This window comes from Xyrauchen texanus, chromosome 2 (genome assembly GCF_025860055.1).
Source record: "Xyrauchen texanus isolate HMW12.3.18 chromosome 2, RBS_HiC_50CHRs, whole genome shotgun sequence".
Taxonomy (NCBI): Eukaryota; Metazoa; Chordata; class Actinopteri; order Cypriniformes; family Catostomidae; genus Xyrauchen; species Xyrauchen texanus.
The window spans coordinates 14097116-14117122 of NC_068277.1; the positions used below are offsets into that span (position 1 = coordinate 14097116).

The 20007-nt window shown below is 35.5% G+C and overlaps 2 protein-coding genes across 2 annotated transcripts in view; one reads left to right on the forward strand and one right to left on the reverse strand.

The window, feature by feature from the left end:
- LOC127658449 (elongation factor-like GTPase 1) overlaps positions 1–12377 on the reverse strand; it is a 150978-nt gene extending 138601 nt beyond the window's left edge. The window contains exons 1-10 of the mRNA XM_052147760.1: positions 12364–12377; positions 11444–11543; positions 11258–11325; positions 10286–10370; positions 10069–10202; positions 9351–9488; positions 7496–7713; positions 4225–4348; positions 985–1064; positions 313–449 (exon numbers count right to left, since the gene is read on the reverse strand). Of these exons, the coding sequence (XP_052003720.1) occupies positions 313–449; positions 985–1064; positions 4225–4348; positions 7496–7713; positions 9351–9488; positions 10069–10202; positions 10286–10370; positions 11258–11325; positions 11444–11534 (1075 nt within the window). The 5' untranslated portion in view covers positions 11535–11543; positions 12364–12377. The remainder of the gene's footprint in view (positions 1–312; positions 450–984; positions 1065–4224; positions 4349–7495; positions 7714–9350; positions 9489–10068; positions 10203–10285; positions 10371–11257; positions 11326–11443; positions 11544–12363) is intronic.
- A 107-nt stretch (positions 12378–12484) lies between these two features.
- On the forward strand, positions 12485–18228 carry LOC127658530 (stabilizer of axonemal microtubules 2-like). The gene is made up of 4 exons (XM_052147853.1): positions 12485–12615; positions 15112–15291; positions 16532–16734; positions 17143–18228. The coding sequence occupies exons 1-4, from the start codon at positions 12578–12580 to the stop codon at positions 18138–18140; spliced, it is 1419 nt and encodes a 472-aa protein (XP_052003813.1). The 5' UTR covers positions 12485–12577; the 3' UTR covers positions 18141–18228.
- Positions 18229–20007: the final 1779 nt, after the last annotated feature.

Consider the following 20007-nt stretch of genomic DNA (forward strand, 5'->3'; position numbering starts at 1 on the left):
ACCAGTGATTGCAAGGCAGCAAAATAATAATGTTTGAGGCAAGCTTAATTTTAAGGCTTGCGTTCTGTGTAAATGCAATGCTACATCGGAGCTGCTCTGTCATTGTCATGACATAGTTATAGATGGTTAAATATATGCTAGACCTAAAGCACCAATCACATGTCATTTACATTCTGAATGTAATTTAGAGATTTGCAAAAAAAAAAAAAAAAAACAATTAAATAGATATCACACCAAAGGCTATAATTATCTAAAACACAAAGTCTGAATTGAGACTGTACATTAGTGCTAGTGATCATGTGAAAAGGATACAGAGTACAGCTTGAGATACAGGAAGCCACTGGCTGCAGATAGCACTGAGGACAACTCTGGGATCTGAGTGTCTCAGGTCACGAGACATGACCTTTAAGCCCAAAGAGGTTACCATCTTCTCCACTTTTTCTTTGTCCCTGGAGGTGTAAAAGTGTAATGTAAAAAGATGCAGACTTTACACTTGTGAAGTGTGTTATTTCGGTTATTAACAGGACAGTTACTGAGATTAAGCAAGTAGTATTCGGCTGGTCGTGTGATTCTAACATGGCTGCCCCCATGTGCGGATAATTTACTAACCCTCATGTTTCTCCAAAGCTTTTCTTAAAAAAGCTCCCTAAATGTATTAAAATAAGTCTATACAACTTGTGCACTATGAGTCTTCTGAAGCACACAATAGCTTTGTGTGAGAAACATACCAACATTTTAGCCATTATTAATTGATAATCTTCTCTGCCATCAGAACTACATTTAGTTTTATGTTTCACAGAAGAAACAAAACAATACAGGGTTGGAAACACTTGGAGGAGAGTAACTAATGACAAAACTAACTTTAATAGCATATATAACACAGAAATGCGGCAAATAAACTAATTCGACTAAATTATGATAATTATGATCAGAATCGCAAACAGCTTTGACTTTATAAACAAATCAGTTCATATAGGCATTTACCTTCTAGTGACTACAGCATCATACAAATTCCAGATATTATCCAGGACAAGCTGCACAAAAAGCGGCTTCTTTCCTTTGGCCTGTGACAGACAAAGAGAGAGATGACATCCAACTGGACAGCATGTGGGACACTGTAATACACAAACTAAACAATCATGTAAGCAGACCAGAGACTGTGCATATTCATTATTTCTCTTTTTAAAGATGATATCAACTACTGCTCATTCGGAAATGTAATAAACTGTCCCTGACATGACTGAATGGGGTCAAACTCTCTGCCACAATGCCACTCATCTGAGCTCAAATTAGTTTAAATGCATAAGTTGCGCCTGACTCTGTTAGGCCCCCGCAAATCAATGTCACCGTCTAGAGGTCACTTTGCCCGCCACATAACAATATAGCTGAACTCTCAGTGAATGAGATCTGTCTACTAGAGCGGAATAATGGGTGTGATTGATCAGTCTGGGATGAAGACATAATATTGTATAAGTGTCATTTAACTGGCGAGCCAAATCGTCTTGTAGATGCAGACTGAGGCCGAGATCTTCAACTGATTAATTATTCAGACATATCTGCCTAGCTACTTTACCTGTTTCTGTGTTCTTGTTAACTGTCGCATACCAAAACTCAACAAAATCTCATTACAATTTTGACAAATTGTAATTTTCAAGATTTGAAAAATAATCTAGTTTAAAATGCATATTCCAATTCTTTAGAGGCTTTATACGGAGTGACTATGTGCACCACAGTAGTGAATGCAGCTATTTGCACCCCAATTGTCTAGTAAAGCAACAACAAAATGAAAAAAATAAAATAAAAAAATAACTGGATGCAGGTGGCCTGGCTCTGGAGGGCAGGGCACATGCTTGGATAGTGTATACCACTTTATAGTGTTTATATGTTACACTTAAACTTGATAGTATACTGTATGTTATTAAAAACAATTAAACCTGGCAATGTTATGTGGTGTAACAAAAAGGTAAAAATACCATATGTATATATACACACACACACACACACACACACACACACACACACAAACGTATACATACACATTTCTGAATTAAAAATACATGGTAATCATAGAAGAGGTGCGATCAAGTGATAGTCTATATTAATTTTAATGGTTTCATTGAAAATAATTTAATAGAATCAGAGTCAAAAATGAGTTTCAGACAGCAATAACACTGTATGCAGATATGTTAAGTTCATTTGGTCATTGGGTGAGAGATTTCTCCACAGGACTAATGCCAGTAAGTGTGTAGGTGTGTTTGTGGATAGACAGCTCTCTAGTTATTAAGGTGAGGTTTCAGTGGGGGACGTGATGGCCATTAGCATAACTGCAGCAGCACATGTGAATGTCCTAAATGGCACTTCAAAGTCAGAGCATCTAATGGAGGGTCACAACACTCTAGCACTTCTGTCAGCCCACTTCCTGTCGGTCTCACTTTGTGGCTGCTTAGAAATCTCATTAACCAGAGACTCTAAGTACCTAATACAGGACATATTTATTAAAAGATGTGGCTCTTTTAGACCAAACATGTTCTGCAAAACAGCACTTTCCTTAAAGTAAGGAAATAAAAATGTTGTTTCCTAGATGTAAAATAAAATGACCCTATTGACAACCCTTAAAACAAGTATTGTGGTGGTATCATGATAGAAGATAGAAGATAGAAAGACAATATGAAGATGATTGTGGCAGTTGCTGTGCTCACTCTCAGCTTGGAATATTAATTTGGCGGCTGTCAACCTTGTGGCAGAGTTGTGCACTAAACTGTGCAATGAAAAGTTATGTGTTTGATCCCATCCTGGGGAAAATTGTAAACAGATATGCATTTGATTTTTACTCAATGTGTAATGCAAGTTATGCACTCTTCGCAAGCCCCTATTGCGTTTGTTAGGTTTCCAATTATTTTTCTTTCACCATAGAAATCTATGACTGCCAAAAGAACTGTACAGTATGTAGGCAAATGCTGAAATTTGGCACACAGATAGGAGTGGATCAGCACAGCCCCCACACCAAATTTGGGGTCTCTAGGACAAACTCTATAGTACCACCACCAGTTCAAAATTCACTTTTATTTTTTGCAAAACTTTTGTACTGTTTGGCCTAGAAACTAAATAATTTTTCCTGTTTACTCTCCTCATAGAAATTGCAATATATAGTGGCTGCTATATTTGATTATGATTTTATCCTTTTTTTCTCCTACAACTTTTCAGATAATATTCAGACTGAGCTGCACAAAAGCTATCAATGGCTTTTTGATTTGTAAAAGCATTACCAAACAATGGAAAGAAGTTTATGATATTGATGTAGAACAGTAAGTCAGGCAGTATGTCTGCAACACTTTGTCCTATCGAATCAAAAATTGGTATGCTTGGTATGATAATGAGATTGGTATCTATGGATTCCTTGGGTCATACAAAATCAGACGACACCAATTTTTCCAACAGCAGCCATATCTCAGCCATTTTGAATTTTAATGTAAAATTGTAAACGCTTTGTCAGATTTAACTGAAAAGTGTCATGCGTCTTCAACATGATGTCCTAAGGATACCTGAGCAGTTTGGAGACAGCACCACAAAGTGGTCAAAATGCTTAGTCAGTTTTAAAAAAAAACTTTTTCATAATTGAGATTTATGTCTCATTGCTTCCTTATGCCAAAACATCAGAAAATAGTGGAGAAAAATCTCTAAATGTTTTGTGGGCTCTTTGCTCGGTATGTCTCTTGTACCCCTCAAAACCAGCTTGTACTGGCTTGGTGCACTTGTAGGTGTGCTGTACTGGAGATTGGAAGGGTATCGGTTTTAGCCCAGCTTGGAGCAACAAACTGTTGTGGTTTGAAATGTACATCATATCCACTCTGTGCATTCTTTTGGTTATGCTTGGTCTGTGATGCATACTGCACTTTGGACTTGGCTCTAGATAATTGCTGCTCACAGCTATATTTAATATCATCATCATCATCATCGTCATTATTAAACTATTTATAATTTAAAATGTAATGTAAACAAATGTTTGAAATCTAATGAACATTTACTTATGGTTTTGTCAATAAGCAGGTAGTATAAAATGGTTCATCTTATTGGTTACCAGACACTTAAATGTAAAAATAATCAGAATTTACTGTAAAAATGTATAATAAATAAATACATTTTATCTCGACAAGGCATTACCAAAAACATGTTAATATCATGATACTGTGTGCAAATTGCATTATTTCATAAAAATGATGGTACCTGAGCTCCTTTCATTATTTTTTTTGCTTTGGTATTGATGTAGAAATCTCCCCATAGTGTCTTTAGCAATACAGAGGAACGGATGCCCATCTTCTGACTGTACATCTCAGCAAACTGATGGATTCTGGCAGAGAAAACACAATTCAGTGTTTGAACAACACAGTTAATTTGTTGAATCATTTAAATTCAATTAATTTTAATTGAAAAAAAAAAACAAAACCACACCTGTGACTGCACATTTTATATTCATGTGCCAAGTTGCTATATTGCTTGGGAAAAGGCCTAGACTTAGGCTAATTTATGTTATTACTCGAAAATAGTGTTGTCACGGCACCAAAATTTCAGTAGTCGATACCGATATCGTCGATACCAATTTTGATATTACAGCAAAAATATGGTAATATGATAATGTGCTATTGAACACATAAGTTTAGATATATTTAATAATTATTTGAATAATTATAGTTTAATAATAATTATTATTTTCCAGAATATGTTTTGAAGTTTAATTTAATCATCAAAATGGTGTCTAATCAATTTATTCTTAAAAATTGTAATACGCGAAAATATAACTTTTTAACATTGTGTATTTTTTGCCAAACTTTCATTCAACAGCTTCCTTGCTTGTGATACATTGATTAATTGTTGTTATTACTATTACTATAGAAAATAATACAGTTGAATTATTAATATATTTTTATAAAAAATTTTATTTAATGTAATTGTGGCAGGGCGGAGGGTGGGGCCGGGTTGTGATCATACACACCTGGTCCCTTATCAGGCTAATCAAGCCTCCGAGAGGGATAAAGGCCGACTGCGGAGGATTGTGCGGGAGAGAGAGAGATAGTTTACGGACACGTCCGTCATGTGTGTTTGTGTCTTCTGTTTAAGTTTTATATTAAACTATTATTTATATTGAAAAGCCGGTTCTCGCCTCCTCCTTTCCATTGACTGCTTTACACTAAATAAATAGTAAATAGGGGCAACAGACTTCGACACTAACCTAAAGTAAACATAGGGGAACAGACTTCGAAAAAGGGGAAACAACACCAGCGCAGTGTGATCATTAAAGACTTTTAAGTCATGTCTGAAATCTGAATCTGAAATCTCTTTACACTGGCCTTTGAGTCTGACAAATGAAATATAGGACACAGTTTTGGAGTGTTTGTATTTTAGACTACTGGTGTTGGTGTATGTGGTCATTTTGAAATGTTAAGTTTTAAATGTTATTACTGTGAAGCACTTTGGTAAATTCTGTTGTTTTAAATGAGATATAAATAAATCTGAGCTGAGATTAAAGTGCAAATGCTGTTATTTTATAAATAAAATATTATATAAATATATATAAATATATATATATTACATGTACTGCATGGTTCACAATGGATAAGTGCTCTGCTCTGTCATCTCATACAACATGAATGATTCTCAATGTCTGTGGATTTTCCAGTGTTGTGGTTTGATCGATTGGATTTATGCATTCATTTTAAGTACGCAGCTCATCCACGCTAAGATTGCAGCCATCAGCGGTTTAATAAATCACATTAGGACATGTCACTTGGATTAATTATCCATGGCAGTGTACAGGGCGTAACAGAGAATGTGTTCAAATTAAGCCTGTGAGCATTTTAAAGCTGTCGTGTGTCAGTTGGCTCCAGAAAGAGTTGGGGCTTGATACTACCAGTACTGCACAAACACTGGTATCATTACATCTTTTTTATTTTAGTAAGACTTGGTACCGAAGTAGCGGTACTTTTAACAACACTACTCAGGTTTGTTTATTCCTATTATTAAAATTTATAACATTAACTATTTAATAAAACATACTTTCATTGTATTGCTCTTACTGCATTTAAACTTCCACATTGCTTTATTCAATCTTCTTCTGAAAAGATATCATTAACATTTAGCATCATATCTTTCTGTCAGAGCCATGGAGCAGTGAAGACATATCGGTGTCTGGCTGTGGAACTAATCCAAGTGATGCATGAATCTAGCCTGCGACATATCCCATTCCTAACACATGTTTGTAAATATTTACTATACCATTATTATTATAAAATATTTAAAACAGCTGAAAGAACCTGAAGCTTCAGTAGAAATTTCATTTTAAACAACTTAGTCCCTTTGTTTAAATTGGTTAACCAAGAGATGACGATGTTTGGCTTTTACTAAACCATCTTTATACGGTCTGCAAAAAAAGCATACCCAGACTTTATGCACTATTGCATAAGTTCAGCACAGCTTTATGATGCAATGTGCGGTTACTAAACCATAAAAGGCTGCATATATAAAATATAGTCTGCATTCAGTGCTTCATTCAGCACAGTGTGAGCAAGCGGCACCCTCTAGCGGTCTGGGCGGCATTCATACCATTGTAAAGAGGGTTTTGTTTAATTGGTTACATATTTTTATTTTACATGATGTGGTTGCCATTTCCATAGAATTGCACAACATATGCATAGTATGAATGTGTAATGTACTATTATATAAAGACAATACATGTACAAATATTTTCAACGTACAAAATAACCATTTTTCATATCAAACTTAATGTTAACATATTTAGTTATTTTTTTGTCTCTTTTCATATTCTATTTATCCTTCATTGTGGCTCGTTTTTAAATTTTTGACCCATGTTCAACAGATGCAATCCATGTTCAATTGCAATTATTTATTGTTACAACAGTAAAAAAAAAAAAGCTTGTGTACCTGTTTGTACATTTTGAAAGCATAATTCTTAAGTAAAACTGTGATATGATGACAAAATAAGGTAATTGAAAAAATATCAGTATCGGTCCATCTTTCTTTTTTCAAAATTATATTATATAAGTTATATGGATTACATTTATGATGCTTTTATGGATCAGGTTTGTCCTTTTGGAGCTTGACAGCATAAACATAGATACAATTTTAATTTGTGACTGAACTGAAAATGTGTACTTCACAGCGGAGTGCTTTTGAAGTGAAAAAATATTGATTGTGGAGAGCTTTGGTGCAAAAAAAACATCCTTGTGCCCACAAGAGTTTTTATATGTTTTATGATTGGTAAGAGGTTGTAGACATATCCACCTACATCAGCCAAATTTAAACTTGCACTTATTTCAAGTATCTAAAACAGTGTTATGTAACACCTCAAAAGGGGGCAGTCCTGATGTTAAAATCTTGCAGAGCAACTCCATCTTGTGGGTCAAAAGAAGTACTTCAACCATTTTGAGCATGTTAAGTCTTGCTGACAGAAGATGTCTCAGTATTAGAGTGAATGGCATACCTGAAACCCCAGCCGTCTATAGCGCTGGCAAACACCACATTGCCCTGGTCAGGGCTGAAGTAGAGGTCAGAGTCATCTGTTTCCTCCAAACCTGCGCTCCAATCATATACCTGATCCCCACTGCTGTGCTCTGTACAGCTGCTTGTAGCACCTGCATCCTTCTCAGCTCGCTCCTCCAGAACTTTAGAGGTAAACAGAGCACCTGTGACTGCGTTCACCTAAAAAGCAGGCAAACAGTACTTAATAGAGCTTCTAAAGCTTTGAATAGGTTCAAATAGGCAGCAATAATCTGATGGTTTTTGGCATCTCTTGACTCAAAGGCTACGTTCACATCGTTTCTGAATGTGGCCCAAATCAGATTTTTTTTGTCACACACGTGACACAGATCTGATAATTAGAACATACACAAGTGCACTGAATATTTCCGTCTGATCTGGGCTATTAACAAATGTGAAAATAAATTGGATGCACATCTGATTTTTTCCAATGTGCCTTCAGTGAGAACAGCCAGGTCAGATGTGATTTTTACATTACTCTAACTCAACATTTGTCATATAGACATTTATCATTTATTTTCTAGTAAATGTATTCAGTTATTTTGTACGGAATGAAAATACAATTAAAGGCTCAAGAGTTGGGTTCGGCGATTCGTTTAGAATATGAAAATTTTGTAAAATATGAGCATGAAAAGATAGAGAGACTGCAACCAGTGCTGTTTTTCACGCTTTGTGTCACAGACAATACAGGGAACCACTTTATATAAGGTGTCTAACTACTATGTAATTAAGCATTTGATACAATGTACTAACATGCCGTTGCATTGTACTTACATTTATACTCGAACCTAACCCTACATGAATTTAATTACATCTGTAGATACACTGTTACCTTAACCTTAACCCTACCCAAACACTCACCCTGAACCCTAACCCTATCCCTACTCCTAAACCTACCCATACGGTACCTCAAACTCAGTAGAAGCAAATATGAATCTTGTGAGAACATGTATTTACACAATAAATACACTATACATAAATAATTATACATAACTCTTCTTACTTTAAATAGATGTAATTCTGCTTTTCCTGCTGTCCTTTGATTTAATGGTGTGTTTCACTTTTTAAGTAATATTACACTCTAAAGCTTCAGTGATAATTACATTGCACCATACAATTACTTAATTTAAAATGACTTGACTCATCAAGTCTTGTGACATACAGTATGTGGCAGGGCGGAGGGCGGAGGGCAGGGCTGGGTCGTGATCATACACACCCGGTCCCTTATCAGGCTAATTAAGCCTTGGAGAGGGATAAAGGCTGATGGCAGACGGTGGTGCAACGAGAGAGAGATAGTTTACGGACATGTCCGTCATGTGTGTTTGTGTCCTTGTTTTAAGTTTCTCATTAAAATATTATTTATATCGTCAAGCCGGTTCTCACCTCCTCCTTTCCATTGATCCCTTTACACAGTATTATTAGATACATAGGCATCAATTGTCCTATCCACTTAAAAAAAAAAGATTTTTTTTTAAATGCAATTTAAATCGTTATTCATATTATATTGATGAACATGCCAGAGTTTGTTATAAGCACCCTAAGGGAGTGTTGTATACATGCGGGTCAATTTAGGAGCATTCTGGCCAGTATTTGATATGAGCAAAATTTTAATGTCATGTGAACAACCTTTGAGCAGAAAATCAGATTTGGGGCACATTCAGCTGTGCAAACAATTGTGATTAAAAAAATACAATAAATAAAATTATTAAAAGTGTAAGAAATGACACCTTTAAGACACAACGGCTCTTAAAATCAGTGTTTGTAATTCTGTTGTCCTGTGTTCTACAGCTGTGACTCACCTGCTCTAGTATTTTCTGCAGATGTGTGTACGCTTCTTGAGAAGTGAGTTTCAGCTCCACAATCAGCCGGTCAATTTTGTTGATGACGAGCACAGGACGGATATTCTCTAGCCAAGCTTGTCGTAAAACAACCTGTGTCTGGAGCAGAAAAGACAAACACTATTAAAGGGTATGTGGTTGTGGTTAAATTAAAGATGCAATAAAAACACAATGAAAACTTTATGGTCAAATAAATAAAAACTAAAAAAATTATTTAAATAATTCTCATATTCACAATGTTGCTTAAATTTAAATACACTTAATATTGCAAATATTCAATGTAACCCTCATCACCATTACTTAATGCTAAATACCAAAGACAAATACAAACAACACAGAAATATAACTAATTACGTGAACTACTAATAGGCAACTTCTGTACATAAAAGAGTAATAAACAATATAGCAATTAATAATTGTTTTCTTTGTTTTTAAATTTTAAGTACATATTGTGCCAAATAAGTGTGCATTTCATTTGTGCAATTCTATGTACACCTCTTTTTCTGTTATTAAACCGTGTTATGTACTGTATGTCGACATTAAATCGTAATCTGCCACTCTGCTCTCTAGATATCAGTATCGGCCCATGAAAAGTCCATATCGGTCAATCACTTACTCGAATGAAGCTAATATACTGACACTTGCATATAAATGCATTTGGAAAATTAATGTTCAATACCTGTGGACAAACTCCCTCGACTGCATCAACAACTACAATAGCTCCATCACACAGTCTGACGGCAGTGGAAACCTCAGAGGAGAAATCCACATGACCGGGAGAGTCTATAAGGTTAATGAGGTACTCGTTTCCACCTACAATGAAAACAACACTTCTTAACAGATAGATCATAATGTGCATGATGCTGTAGCAGTGTAAAGACTGTGGTGGCAATTACCTGTTGAGTAATGTAATGAAATACCACTGGATTTCATAGTGATTCCTCTAATCTGCTCATCTTCCCTGCTGTCCAGGTATCTCAGCTACAGGAGCAGAGAGGGGAAAAGCATTTAATCATATTTTGGGTTATATTTCATACTAAAATAAAAAAAAAGAGAGAGAAATTATCTTACTTTATATATTTATATATTACTAATATTAGAAATTATAAACGTATTGTGAGGGAATGCAAAACTTATTGCGAGGGAACACAAAGCTTATTGAAAAGGAACGCAAAATTATTGCGAGGGAAAGGAAACAATTGCAAGGGAATACAAAAATGATTGCAAAATAATGCAGATCGTATTGCAGGGAACGCAAAGCTTATTGCGAGGGAATGCAAACTACTGCGAAGGAACGCAAAACATTTTGCGACGGAAAGAAAACAATTTCGAGGAAACAACAATTATTGCCAGGGGATGCAAACTATTGCGAAGGAATGCAACTCTTATTGCAGGGAATGCAAAGCTTTTTGCGAGGGGATGCAAACTACTGCAAAGTAACGCAAAACTTATTGCGAGGGAACACAAACTATTGCGGGGAAAGCAAAACTTATTGCGAGAGCACTCAAAAAAGGGGCTCTGTAATATAGTAACCCCTCTGTCAATAAAAATTGACATATATTTGTATGGAAGGACATGAGTTGCACTATTCAATATATATATATATTGAATAGTGCAATATATATTTTGAAACACTATTCAAAAAGTCTCCTTGTGTGTTCTTCAGAAAAAAAATGTATTAGAAAAAATTACAGAATTTAAATTTTGGTGTGAACTATTCTTTTAATGTTATGCTTTAGGACTGTGTTTGTTTGACAAGAATGTTATTCCAGGATCATTCAAATATGTTATTTCAGGAACACGTCCTGCTTTGCAAAACACAGTCTATGTGTGCTATCCTAGTTCAAAAGTGATTGCAGTATGCTTACCTTTCCTGCTAAACGACTGGATATAATGCCATTATTCGCAACCAGGCAATCTGCTAATGTTGTCTTCCCTATGAGCAACACAGTTTTAAAACAAAAAAGTTTCAAGCTTTAATTGAGATCTTGTGATAGATGTGACAGCAGTTTAACAATGCAGATCTGAAGCATGTCATTATCCTTTAAACTCACCATGATCTACATGAGCAAGAATACACAGATTCCTAATGTTTGACGTTTTCTTCTGCAGTGCAATTATCTTCTCCAAAATTGTGTGTCCCATTTTGAGTTTCTACACCATGAAAATGAAGCACACACAGACAGTTTGATTAACTAAACACAAGACATATACATTTATACAACGGTCCCAAAATGTATCTAGTCATGCTTAAATGTATGAATGGCATTGCATTAGATAACAAAAAATCTATTTGTGCAATTGCTTTTACCATACTAGAGTCAATGTAATTTTAGTGTATGTGTTAATGAAGTTCCCCTACAGTATACACATGAGTAGTTCATCACATCAACTACGGATTTGTTACACTAATTCGTCAACTAGTAAGTGTCCAAATAGTCTCCTTGTCTCAGAGGATTATATCTATTGTTTTGGCATTTCAAAAAACCAAAACACTTCTCTTTGCCAAATGTTTAATTTGATAGGTGTTGCGCTTTCCTAAATGCCATCTGAATTGATATTTTGTTCTCTAATGCGATGGCAAGTGTTTTAAATGTGGCTTAAGTGTCCAAAATATTTCTGTGACCTCTGTGTGACAAGTTCATTAAAGAATAATCTGGGTATAAAGTTGATCAATAGTCAGATTTCATTCTTGAGAAATAAATCCGCTTGTGCTGTGGTGAGAACATGTAAACCGCAGCACATCGACAGTCACATTCATTCATACATTCATTAATTCATTCATTTATAGGCTAATTTGAAACAAGCATGTGCAACTTTTCTAAACAATATCGATTTAACAGAGACTACGGCTGACAAACTGAGAACATATGTCGCGAAATACATTTAAATGTAATATCGTATGTTAAGAATAACTGTAATCAGTGAAAACACTTTAATATCATCAGCATGAGAAATGACAACACACACTCACATGCTTCCGCAGACCAGGAAGTGAAATTGTGCGCTACGACCTTCGCCCTCGTTGTACGTAATACGTCACTCCGTCGTCGCCAGGACGCTTCGTTGGTTGCCGGGGACACGGGACGCTACACAGAAGCAGTAGTGATGATGCAGTCAGTTCGTGTGACTAAGGTTTGAAGATAAACAGAGAAAATTAACTAGATTTCCTCAGTACATTGAGGAAAATGACACGGCTCTGTCTCTGTGAGATGTGCAGCTGCGGGTAAGATTGTGTTTTTGTTTTAAAACTGGAGCACAAGGAGGTGTTTTGAATAATTGATGGAGAAATGGTTAAAAGAATATGAAATAATGGAACAAATTCTGAAACCTAATATTGAAGAGCACAGAGGTGCTGATACTTGAATGGAATAATTTAATACTTTCAAATTAGTTTAATAATTTGTGTTAGTATTTATTTATGTAAAGGTAATTATAAAATGACTATGTATAAAAGTAAAGGAAGTAAACATAAAACTGATGGAGGTGAAGAAAGGTGCAAACAGATATGTAATTCAATTTTGAAACCTTAAAAAACAGATACTGAATAAACTGGCAATACAAAGGAACATTTAAAGTCATTTAACATTTAGAATCACTTAAAGGTGTAGTTCATCACTCATCATATTCCATTAATGTATTGCAACAAGAAATTGTTAAAAAATACTTTGTGTTTTCATTTCTTTCTTTCTATCTATCTATCTATCTATCTATCTATCTATCTATCTGTCTGTCTGTCTGTCTGTCTGTCTGTCTGTCTGTCTGTCTGTCTGTCTGTCTGTCTGTTATCTATCTATCTGTCTGCCTGTCTGTCTGTCTGTCTGTCTGTCTATGTTGTTTTGGCATGTGCACATAATACATAGTCAAACTTCTTTTTGTGGAATGTTTAGCTTAAAAAGTGTAATTGTGCTATCTTTATTTAACATAAATGCCACTTTATACAATATATACAGTGTAATTTACTTTATATTCCCTGTATCATTTAATGTATTGTTTGTTTTCTATTTGAAAGCTTTTATGGTGTTTCTCAATCGCTTGAGCTAATTTATTTAAACAGTCTTCACATTCTCTAAACTGTGCAATTGTCACAACTGTTTTATTGGATGTCACAACTCTATTGCATGTCTGCAAAATGTAGTAACTCACCCAAAACATTTAATTCATGCTTCAAAACCTAATTATTGAGTCAATAAATTGACAATGCCACCAAAATGAAAATATTTTTTTTGTCATTGTGTGAGCCGTACTGGTCAAAATGTTTAGATGTTTTTCACCAATGCGGTAAACCCAGGAAATATTTGTTATAAACAAATTTTATTTTTGTTCTACATTTTTGTTGACACTGACTGCTTACTGTACTATACAAGAATGTCCGTTTTGTCTAGCTGAATGCTATTGTGTATCACACTGAGCTTTTTAGATACCGATTTCAACAGTAGGGAAAAGTTTACAGGGAAAAGTCAATAATGTACAATACTGTAGTACACAGAAAAAGGATATGCACATTTGTATGTATACAACATTTACTTTTGTAGCAATGTGTTAAAGAGAAAATTCACATTTGCATGTCCATTTTAACACATTTCTTGCATGTAAAGTCATATATAGTAAACATAAAATTGCCACAAAATGACATCCAAGAGAAAAACAAAATTCACAAAAATGTAAACGCCTGCAGAAGTTCTGTAAAAAAAAACAATACATTTTACCTCCTCACAGTACATAACACTTCAAGTTCCCGTCTTCTTGGTGGACATCCTCTTGTTGGTCTGGCCAGAGACTTAGCAGACATCACAAACTTTCCATGTCATGGATATTTATGGAATATATATGTATGTCTGATAATTTTGATAATTGAATGGATCATTTTGCATGTGAAAGAATGTTTAGAAGCTGTGAAGAGTATGACAATTTAACTGAGAATCAACTCATCAGTTTTGATCAGCAAGTCATGTGCATTTAGTTATTGTGCAAATTGTAGGCAATTGTACTTGCTCTTTTGCACACATGTGCCAAAACACGTGCAATTTGCTTGAACAAGAAATTCAAATCTTGTGTGAACAAGAAAATAAATGTTCAGAGATCTGAACTTAATATTTTGAAAAAAATAATTATCATTCGAGAACTGAGCAAAGCGATTGAGAAAAACGTCAAATGTAAAAATTTGAATGCATTGGCAATGCAAATATAATGGTATAGAGATGTTGTGTATGTGTGTGTGTGTGTGTGTGTGGGTGTGTGTGTGTGGTTTACGAGGACAATTTGTAGGTAACAAGCTGGTAATTACAAGGGTATTATGCTATAAATGTGGTTTATGAGGACATTTCTAGTGTCCCCATAATTCAAATCACTTAATAAGCATATTAAACTATGTTTTATTTTAATGTTTTTGTGAGGGTTAGGGGATATAATCTATAGTTCATACAGTATAAAAATAATTATGACTATGTAGAGTCCACATAAGGATAGCTGCACCAAAAGTGTGTGTGTGCTATAGTAATTCTATAGTGTGCTATAGAGTTAGTGACAGACTTTGTTGTGTAGTTGTTGCCCTGGATGACATAACCATGTAAAGGCACAGCATGTTCTGAGAGGAGTCTGTTTGTTTAAGGACATAATGTTTGTGATTTATGTGACAACTAAAGATTTATATCTTCTCAAATGTAATATTGTTTTGAAACAAATTGCTCCTCAGCCTTAAATAATCCATTATCTTTTTCAGCCGTCACCGATGCCCACACCAGCCCACGACACTTTACACAAAAGGGAGTCAGACTAATGTGTTGACAGAGTACACAGAAAAGTACCCTGCCTATAAAGGTCACACCTGTCCCAAGAGCCTCAAGCCCCAACAGGTGTATACAACTCACCAAGACATAATGGAAGGAACTACTACCTTCAGGTACATTCTGTGACCAAGGCATGGCAATTCAAATGTATATGCATATGCCAGGCAAATTATTGATTAGTACAAAATACCTGAATTTTGTTCTGTTTCAAAAACTCTTAAGCTGCCTAAATAGGCAACATTTTAAAACCGAAGTATGTATTTTCTTTCACTGGTGGCAACAAAAGGAATTGCAAAAATAAACAGTGTTTTCAAACAGCATTCCCGAATACTCTCCCCATCATTGATCGAACAAAAATATAGTCTCACCCTGAACTCACACTGCTGGTTGAGTCATTGTTGTTGTGGTGGTCGAATGGGCCACTCAAACAAACAGAGCCATTTTTATAGTACCACAGAGGCAGAGTGTTTACAGTTTTTGAGGAAATCAACCTACGAATGGCTTATAGTTGTCTCTGCAGATTAACCTGGGATAGGAGAAAGTATTTTAATATCTAAAAGGTTATACACTTCAGTTTGGAGGCATTATACTGTAGATGCACTCCCAACATGAAAGTTGTTCCAAAAAGGCACTATATTATGCTCCCTCATAAAATACCTTCTTTTATATAGCATCTGTCCCTCGTGGAGAAGGCAATCCATTGCGACAAGATTAGTGAAAAAAAATTATTTCAAGATGATGGAGAGAAAATGCAATAATAAGTATACTTCGATCAATTTCAAAAAGTATAGATAAAAATAGTCCAATCTAATTAATTTTTTATTTCCTTAATATTTATTTGTGCTGAATATTTTTAAGCATGTAAGGCCACGTCCACACTAATACGTTTACGTTCGAAAATGCATTGATTCTGCTACATTTAGGACTCTAATCCACACTAAAATAGCGTTTTCCTCTACAGACTTCTGAAAACATTGTCCATAACCGCATAGTCTGGAAAACAATGACGTTAGAAAAATGAGGTTTCATGCTTAAATGTATTAGTGTGGACGTGGCCATAGAGTACTACGTTGTTAGCTTAGCAACATGCTAACAACAAACTGTATTGCTTCTGTTGTGAGTTGAGTCTCCCGTGCACTTCTTGTATTCAGCATTTAATTTGCATTAGTTGCTGGCTATGTACTGTAGAGCATCCCATATTGGTCACTCATGAGGCTAGGATGCTGCATTATAAAGCAGATGGCTATGTAGGCAGTAGACAGCAAGGCAGCTCACTAGAACTTTTGTGTCCTTCTATAAGCTTCAGATCATGAAATAAGCTACAAATATCCTCCTTTTTTTATGTTTTCTCAGGACGGACTATATCCCATATAAGGTACCTAGTCGCCCTGAGAGGCCACAGGCCGAGTACAAGCCCAAGCCTGGAGAGATTGACCTAGGAACGACCTATAAACAAGATTTCAATCTATATGAAGTGCAACCATTTGTGCCTTCGCGCCCTAAAGAAAGAGACCATACCGTGAATGCAAAACTGGACACTGTGCCCACCTATAAAGGTAATGACACATTAGATTAAAAAAATGAAATAATAATAATAATCAATCTGAGATCATATTTTGATACATTAAGTAAGTTTTCTTTAATGCATTTAAGCAACATTGTCAAAATGGTACAAGGTTATCCAACTCAAATGCATGTGAAATCAAATAAAGAAGAATCAGTTCATATGTAATCCAAAAGCAATCAGACTAGATTACTTAAAAATGTAATCCAAGAGATTATGTTACTTGTTGCAATTTAAGTCATGTAATTTGTCATTTTGTCATTTGTACCCGTTTACATTTTAGAAGTAATTTTCCCAGCACTGTCAATTAAGTCGTTTCTGTTATAAATTCTACAGTTTGTAGATTTTTTTTCTCCAGCAAATCAGATTAAATCTTCTTTTTTTTTCATGATGTTCAAAGAGGATTTTCGTCAATGGGAAATCAGCAGACGAGAATTAACTAAACCTGATATGACGTATCACCCCCCTGCTGCAAAATTTGGGAATTCCACAACATTCCAGGATGACTTCATTCACAAAGGTATTGTGCCACCTGAGAGATACAAGCCCCTTAAAGTAGCTAAGCTATCTGATGCTCCCTTTGAAAACATAACCAGCAACAAGCTCTCATATGTACCACATCATGTGGAAGCCCGGTATGTGAAACCACCAGAAGTGTACAAACCCAGTGGCCATCCTTTCCAAGACCTCACCACCCAACGACAAGATTACCTAGGCCTGCCTGGACAACTACCTAAAAGCTGCAAACCTGAGCAAGTCAAGTTGGTCTCAAACATGCCCTTCCAGAGCAACACGGAATTCCGTGAAAGTTTCCAGCAGTGGCCCGTCTCCCTACCCCAGTTCCACAAGTCAGTGGTGTACACAAGTCCCACGAAGCACATGGACCTGACTACCACCTCGCATACAGATTACATCAAGCCCCAAATCCAGCCTTTTGTTGCTGCCAAACCCTTCTCACTCCCCACAAAGTCTTCTGGGTCTTTCCAGGGCAACACAACCATGAGAGATGATTTCCAGCCATGGGTGGCGCAACGTCAAGGTATGATCCGGAAGCAAGAGGAAATACAACGTTACAGTGGGAAAATGGAGGATCTGACCACATTCAAATCCCATTTCATCCAGCACGAACCACAGCCCACACTCAGCTTCAAGCCCCATAATGCACAACTGTGGACCAAAGATCCACTAGAGAATGAGACCATGTACCACACAGAGTTCACGCCCAAGAGGATCAGCATGTGTCCGGCCAGTTTCGAGTCTCCACCAGGATTTGTTTTCGATAACTGCGATGATCAAGGGCACCTATTCTTCTACAAGATGAAGTCCACTGATAAGATTGAGAGTCCTAAAGCAATGGCCTTGACGGCTAAAGAAAGTCATCATGCTGAGTTTCTATAAAAGGTGCCTCAAACTAGCATATGAACCTATCTCTCTGAATTATTCTTATTCTACAGGAGATTTTACTGAATCAAGACATGTAGAATGGGTCAATGAAACAACCCAACTATCTTTCATCAAAAAATTATTGTGTGCATCTCAAAATTTTTAGTAATTCAAACTATTTCTAAATATTTTTAGATTTTCTGTAAAAATGAAATTGTGGCATACTTAAGTAGGATATAAATATGCAGAGCAATATCTATTACTACAATATGGCTTTGTTTAGTCAGGTAGCAAATATCTGCTTTTTTGGTACTTCCGACTCAGATCTGTAATTTGTTTGTTGCCTGAACAGCACAAATATGCACTGCATGCAATTTTTACAAACCCAATCCAAATCACATCGAACGTGGGTTGAAGTCCAATTAAAATTTGTCATTTGGTATGCAACACTACAGCATACATAAAGTGCAGTTGTGTTAACAGCTGTGTGTGAATTCACTAATTTACACACATGGGCCTTCTATTTTATAAATGGTGAATTAGTGAATGACACAGAATATGCATAAAAGTGCCTTTGACACATATGTTGTTTTAAGCATCTCATGAGTTCAGTGCACCAGTGAGATGTCATATATAGGCATGAATGCAATGTCATAAATGGACATTACTGTCAACATGACAGTGTGGACAGTCAATCCTAAAGATTGAATTTGACAAACAAATTGGAATTTGGTGCAGTGTGAACAAACCTATGTAAATTAATAAATCTGTCTCTGGCACATACTTTTTAACTTCCAAGCTAAATCAAGCATATTTAAAGAAAATAGCTAACAACATACAGCATGTGATTTATTAACATTTGACCCAATTGTAAAATCTCTATGTAAAAGCAAATTATCAAGACAAATAAAAGCAATAATTATTAAGATATATACACTGATTGGTAAAACTGCATGCGTTTATTGTATTTTTATCACATAGAGTTTTTATTTTTCTGTATTTACATGAATAGTATCAAACTGCTGTTTCTTCAACCACGTCACGCAGCGATGCTTTCCCTGCGTAGCAATACAAATGCAATGGATTAAATTCATACATATCAATATGGCAGATTATCTGCATTTATGTGGGTGACTATAACAACACTGACGTAATTAAAACGCATGCATATAAAGCCAGTAGGAAACCGTTATATTACAAATATGGATAATCCACATCAAGTGCTATACTGTATGCATGTAGGTTTCTGTTGATTTTAATCTTAAATATGGATTATAAAGACACACTAAACCAAGAGGTAAGAAAATAAAACTTTACACTCAATGTACAATATTGCACTTAAAAACACATTATATACAAGACATATTTTACAATGCAGCACATTGGTAGAACACAAAAAAGTACATCCACAAAACAGCTGAAGAAGTTACTTTTCATTTCGGTACATGTCATTTCATTCAACTAGTGTCTTATACGGTAGCCGTGAAGTGCAAAACAAAACAGCAAATCTAAAAACAATGGCAAATTCAAAGGCAAAATAACAATTCTGAAACACAACGGCAAATCAGAAAACACAACACTAAATCTAGAGACAAAATAACAAGTTAGAAAACACTACAGCAACAGAGAAAACACAACAGCAATTCAGTCGAAACGACAAGGATAGCTTCTCACCTGAGTGGTTCACTGATTATATCAAAATCCATGCCACAAGGTCACTTACTGAAAAACGTAATTTTTCTCTCTTGAGAAAACAGTAACAGGAAACTTAACACAGAGAGTAAAAACAGCGAGCAGGAAAAGTTCGTTTTTGGTACGATATTCATCTATATCTTCTTGGTTCATCTAGTGCGTAAGGGACCATCTTAATGTCCACAACCTG

What these genes read in the sequence shown, in the direction of transcription:
- LOC127658530 (XM_052147853.1), top strand. Translation starts at nt 12,578, where the DNA reads ATGACACGGCTCTGTCTCTGTGAGATGTGCAGCTGCGG. An exon ending in GAAGGAACTACTACCTTCAG is followed by an intron (nt 15,292 to 16,531) that starts GTACATTCTGTG and finishes ATGTTTTCTCAG; the next exon opens with GACGGACTATATCCCATATA. An exon ending in CACTGTGCCCACCTATAAAG is followed by an intron (nt 16,735 to 17,142) that starts GTAATGACACAT and finishes TGATGTTCAAAG; the next exon opens with AGGATTTTCGTCAATGGGAA.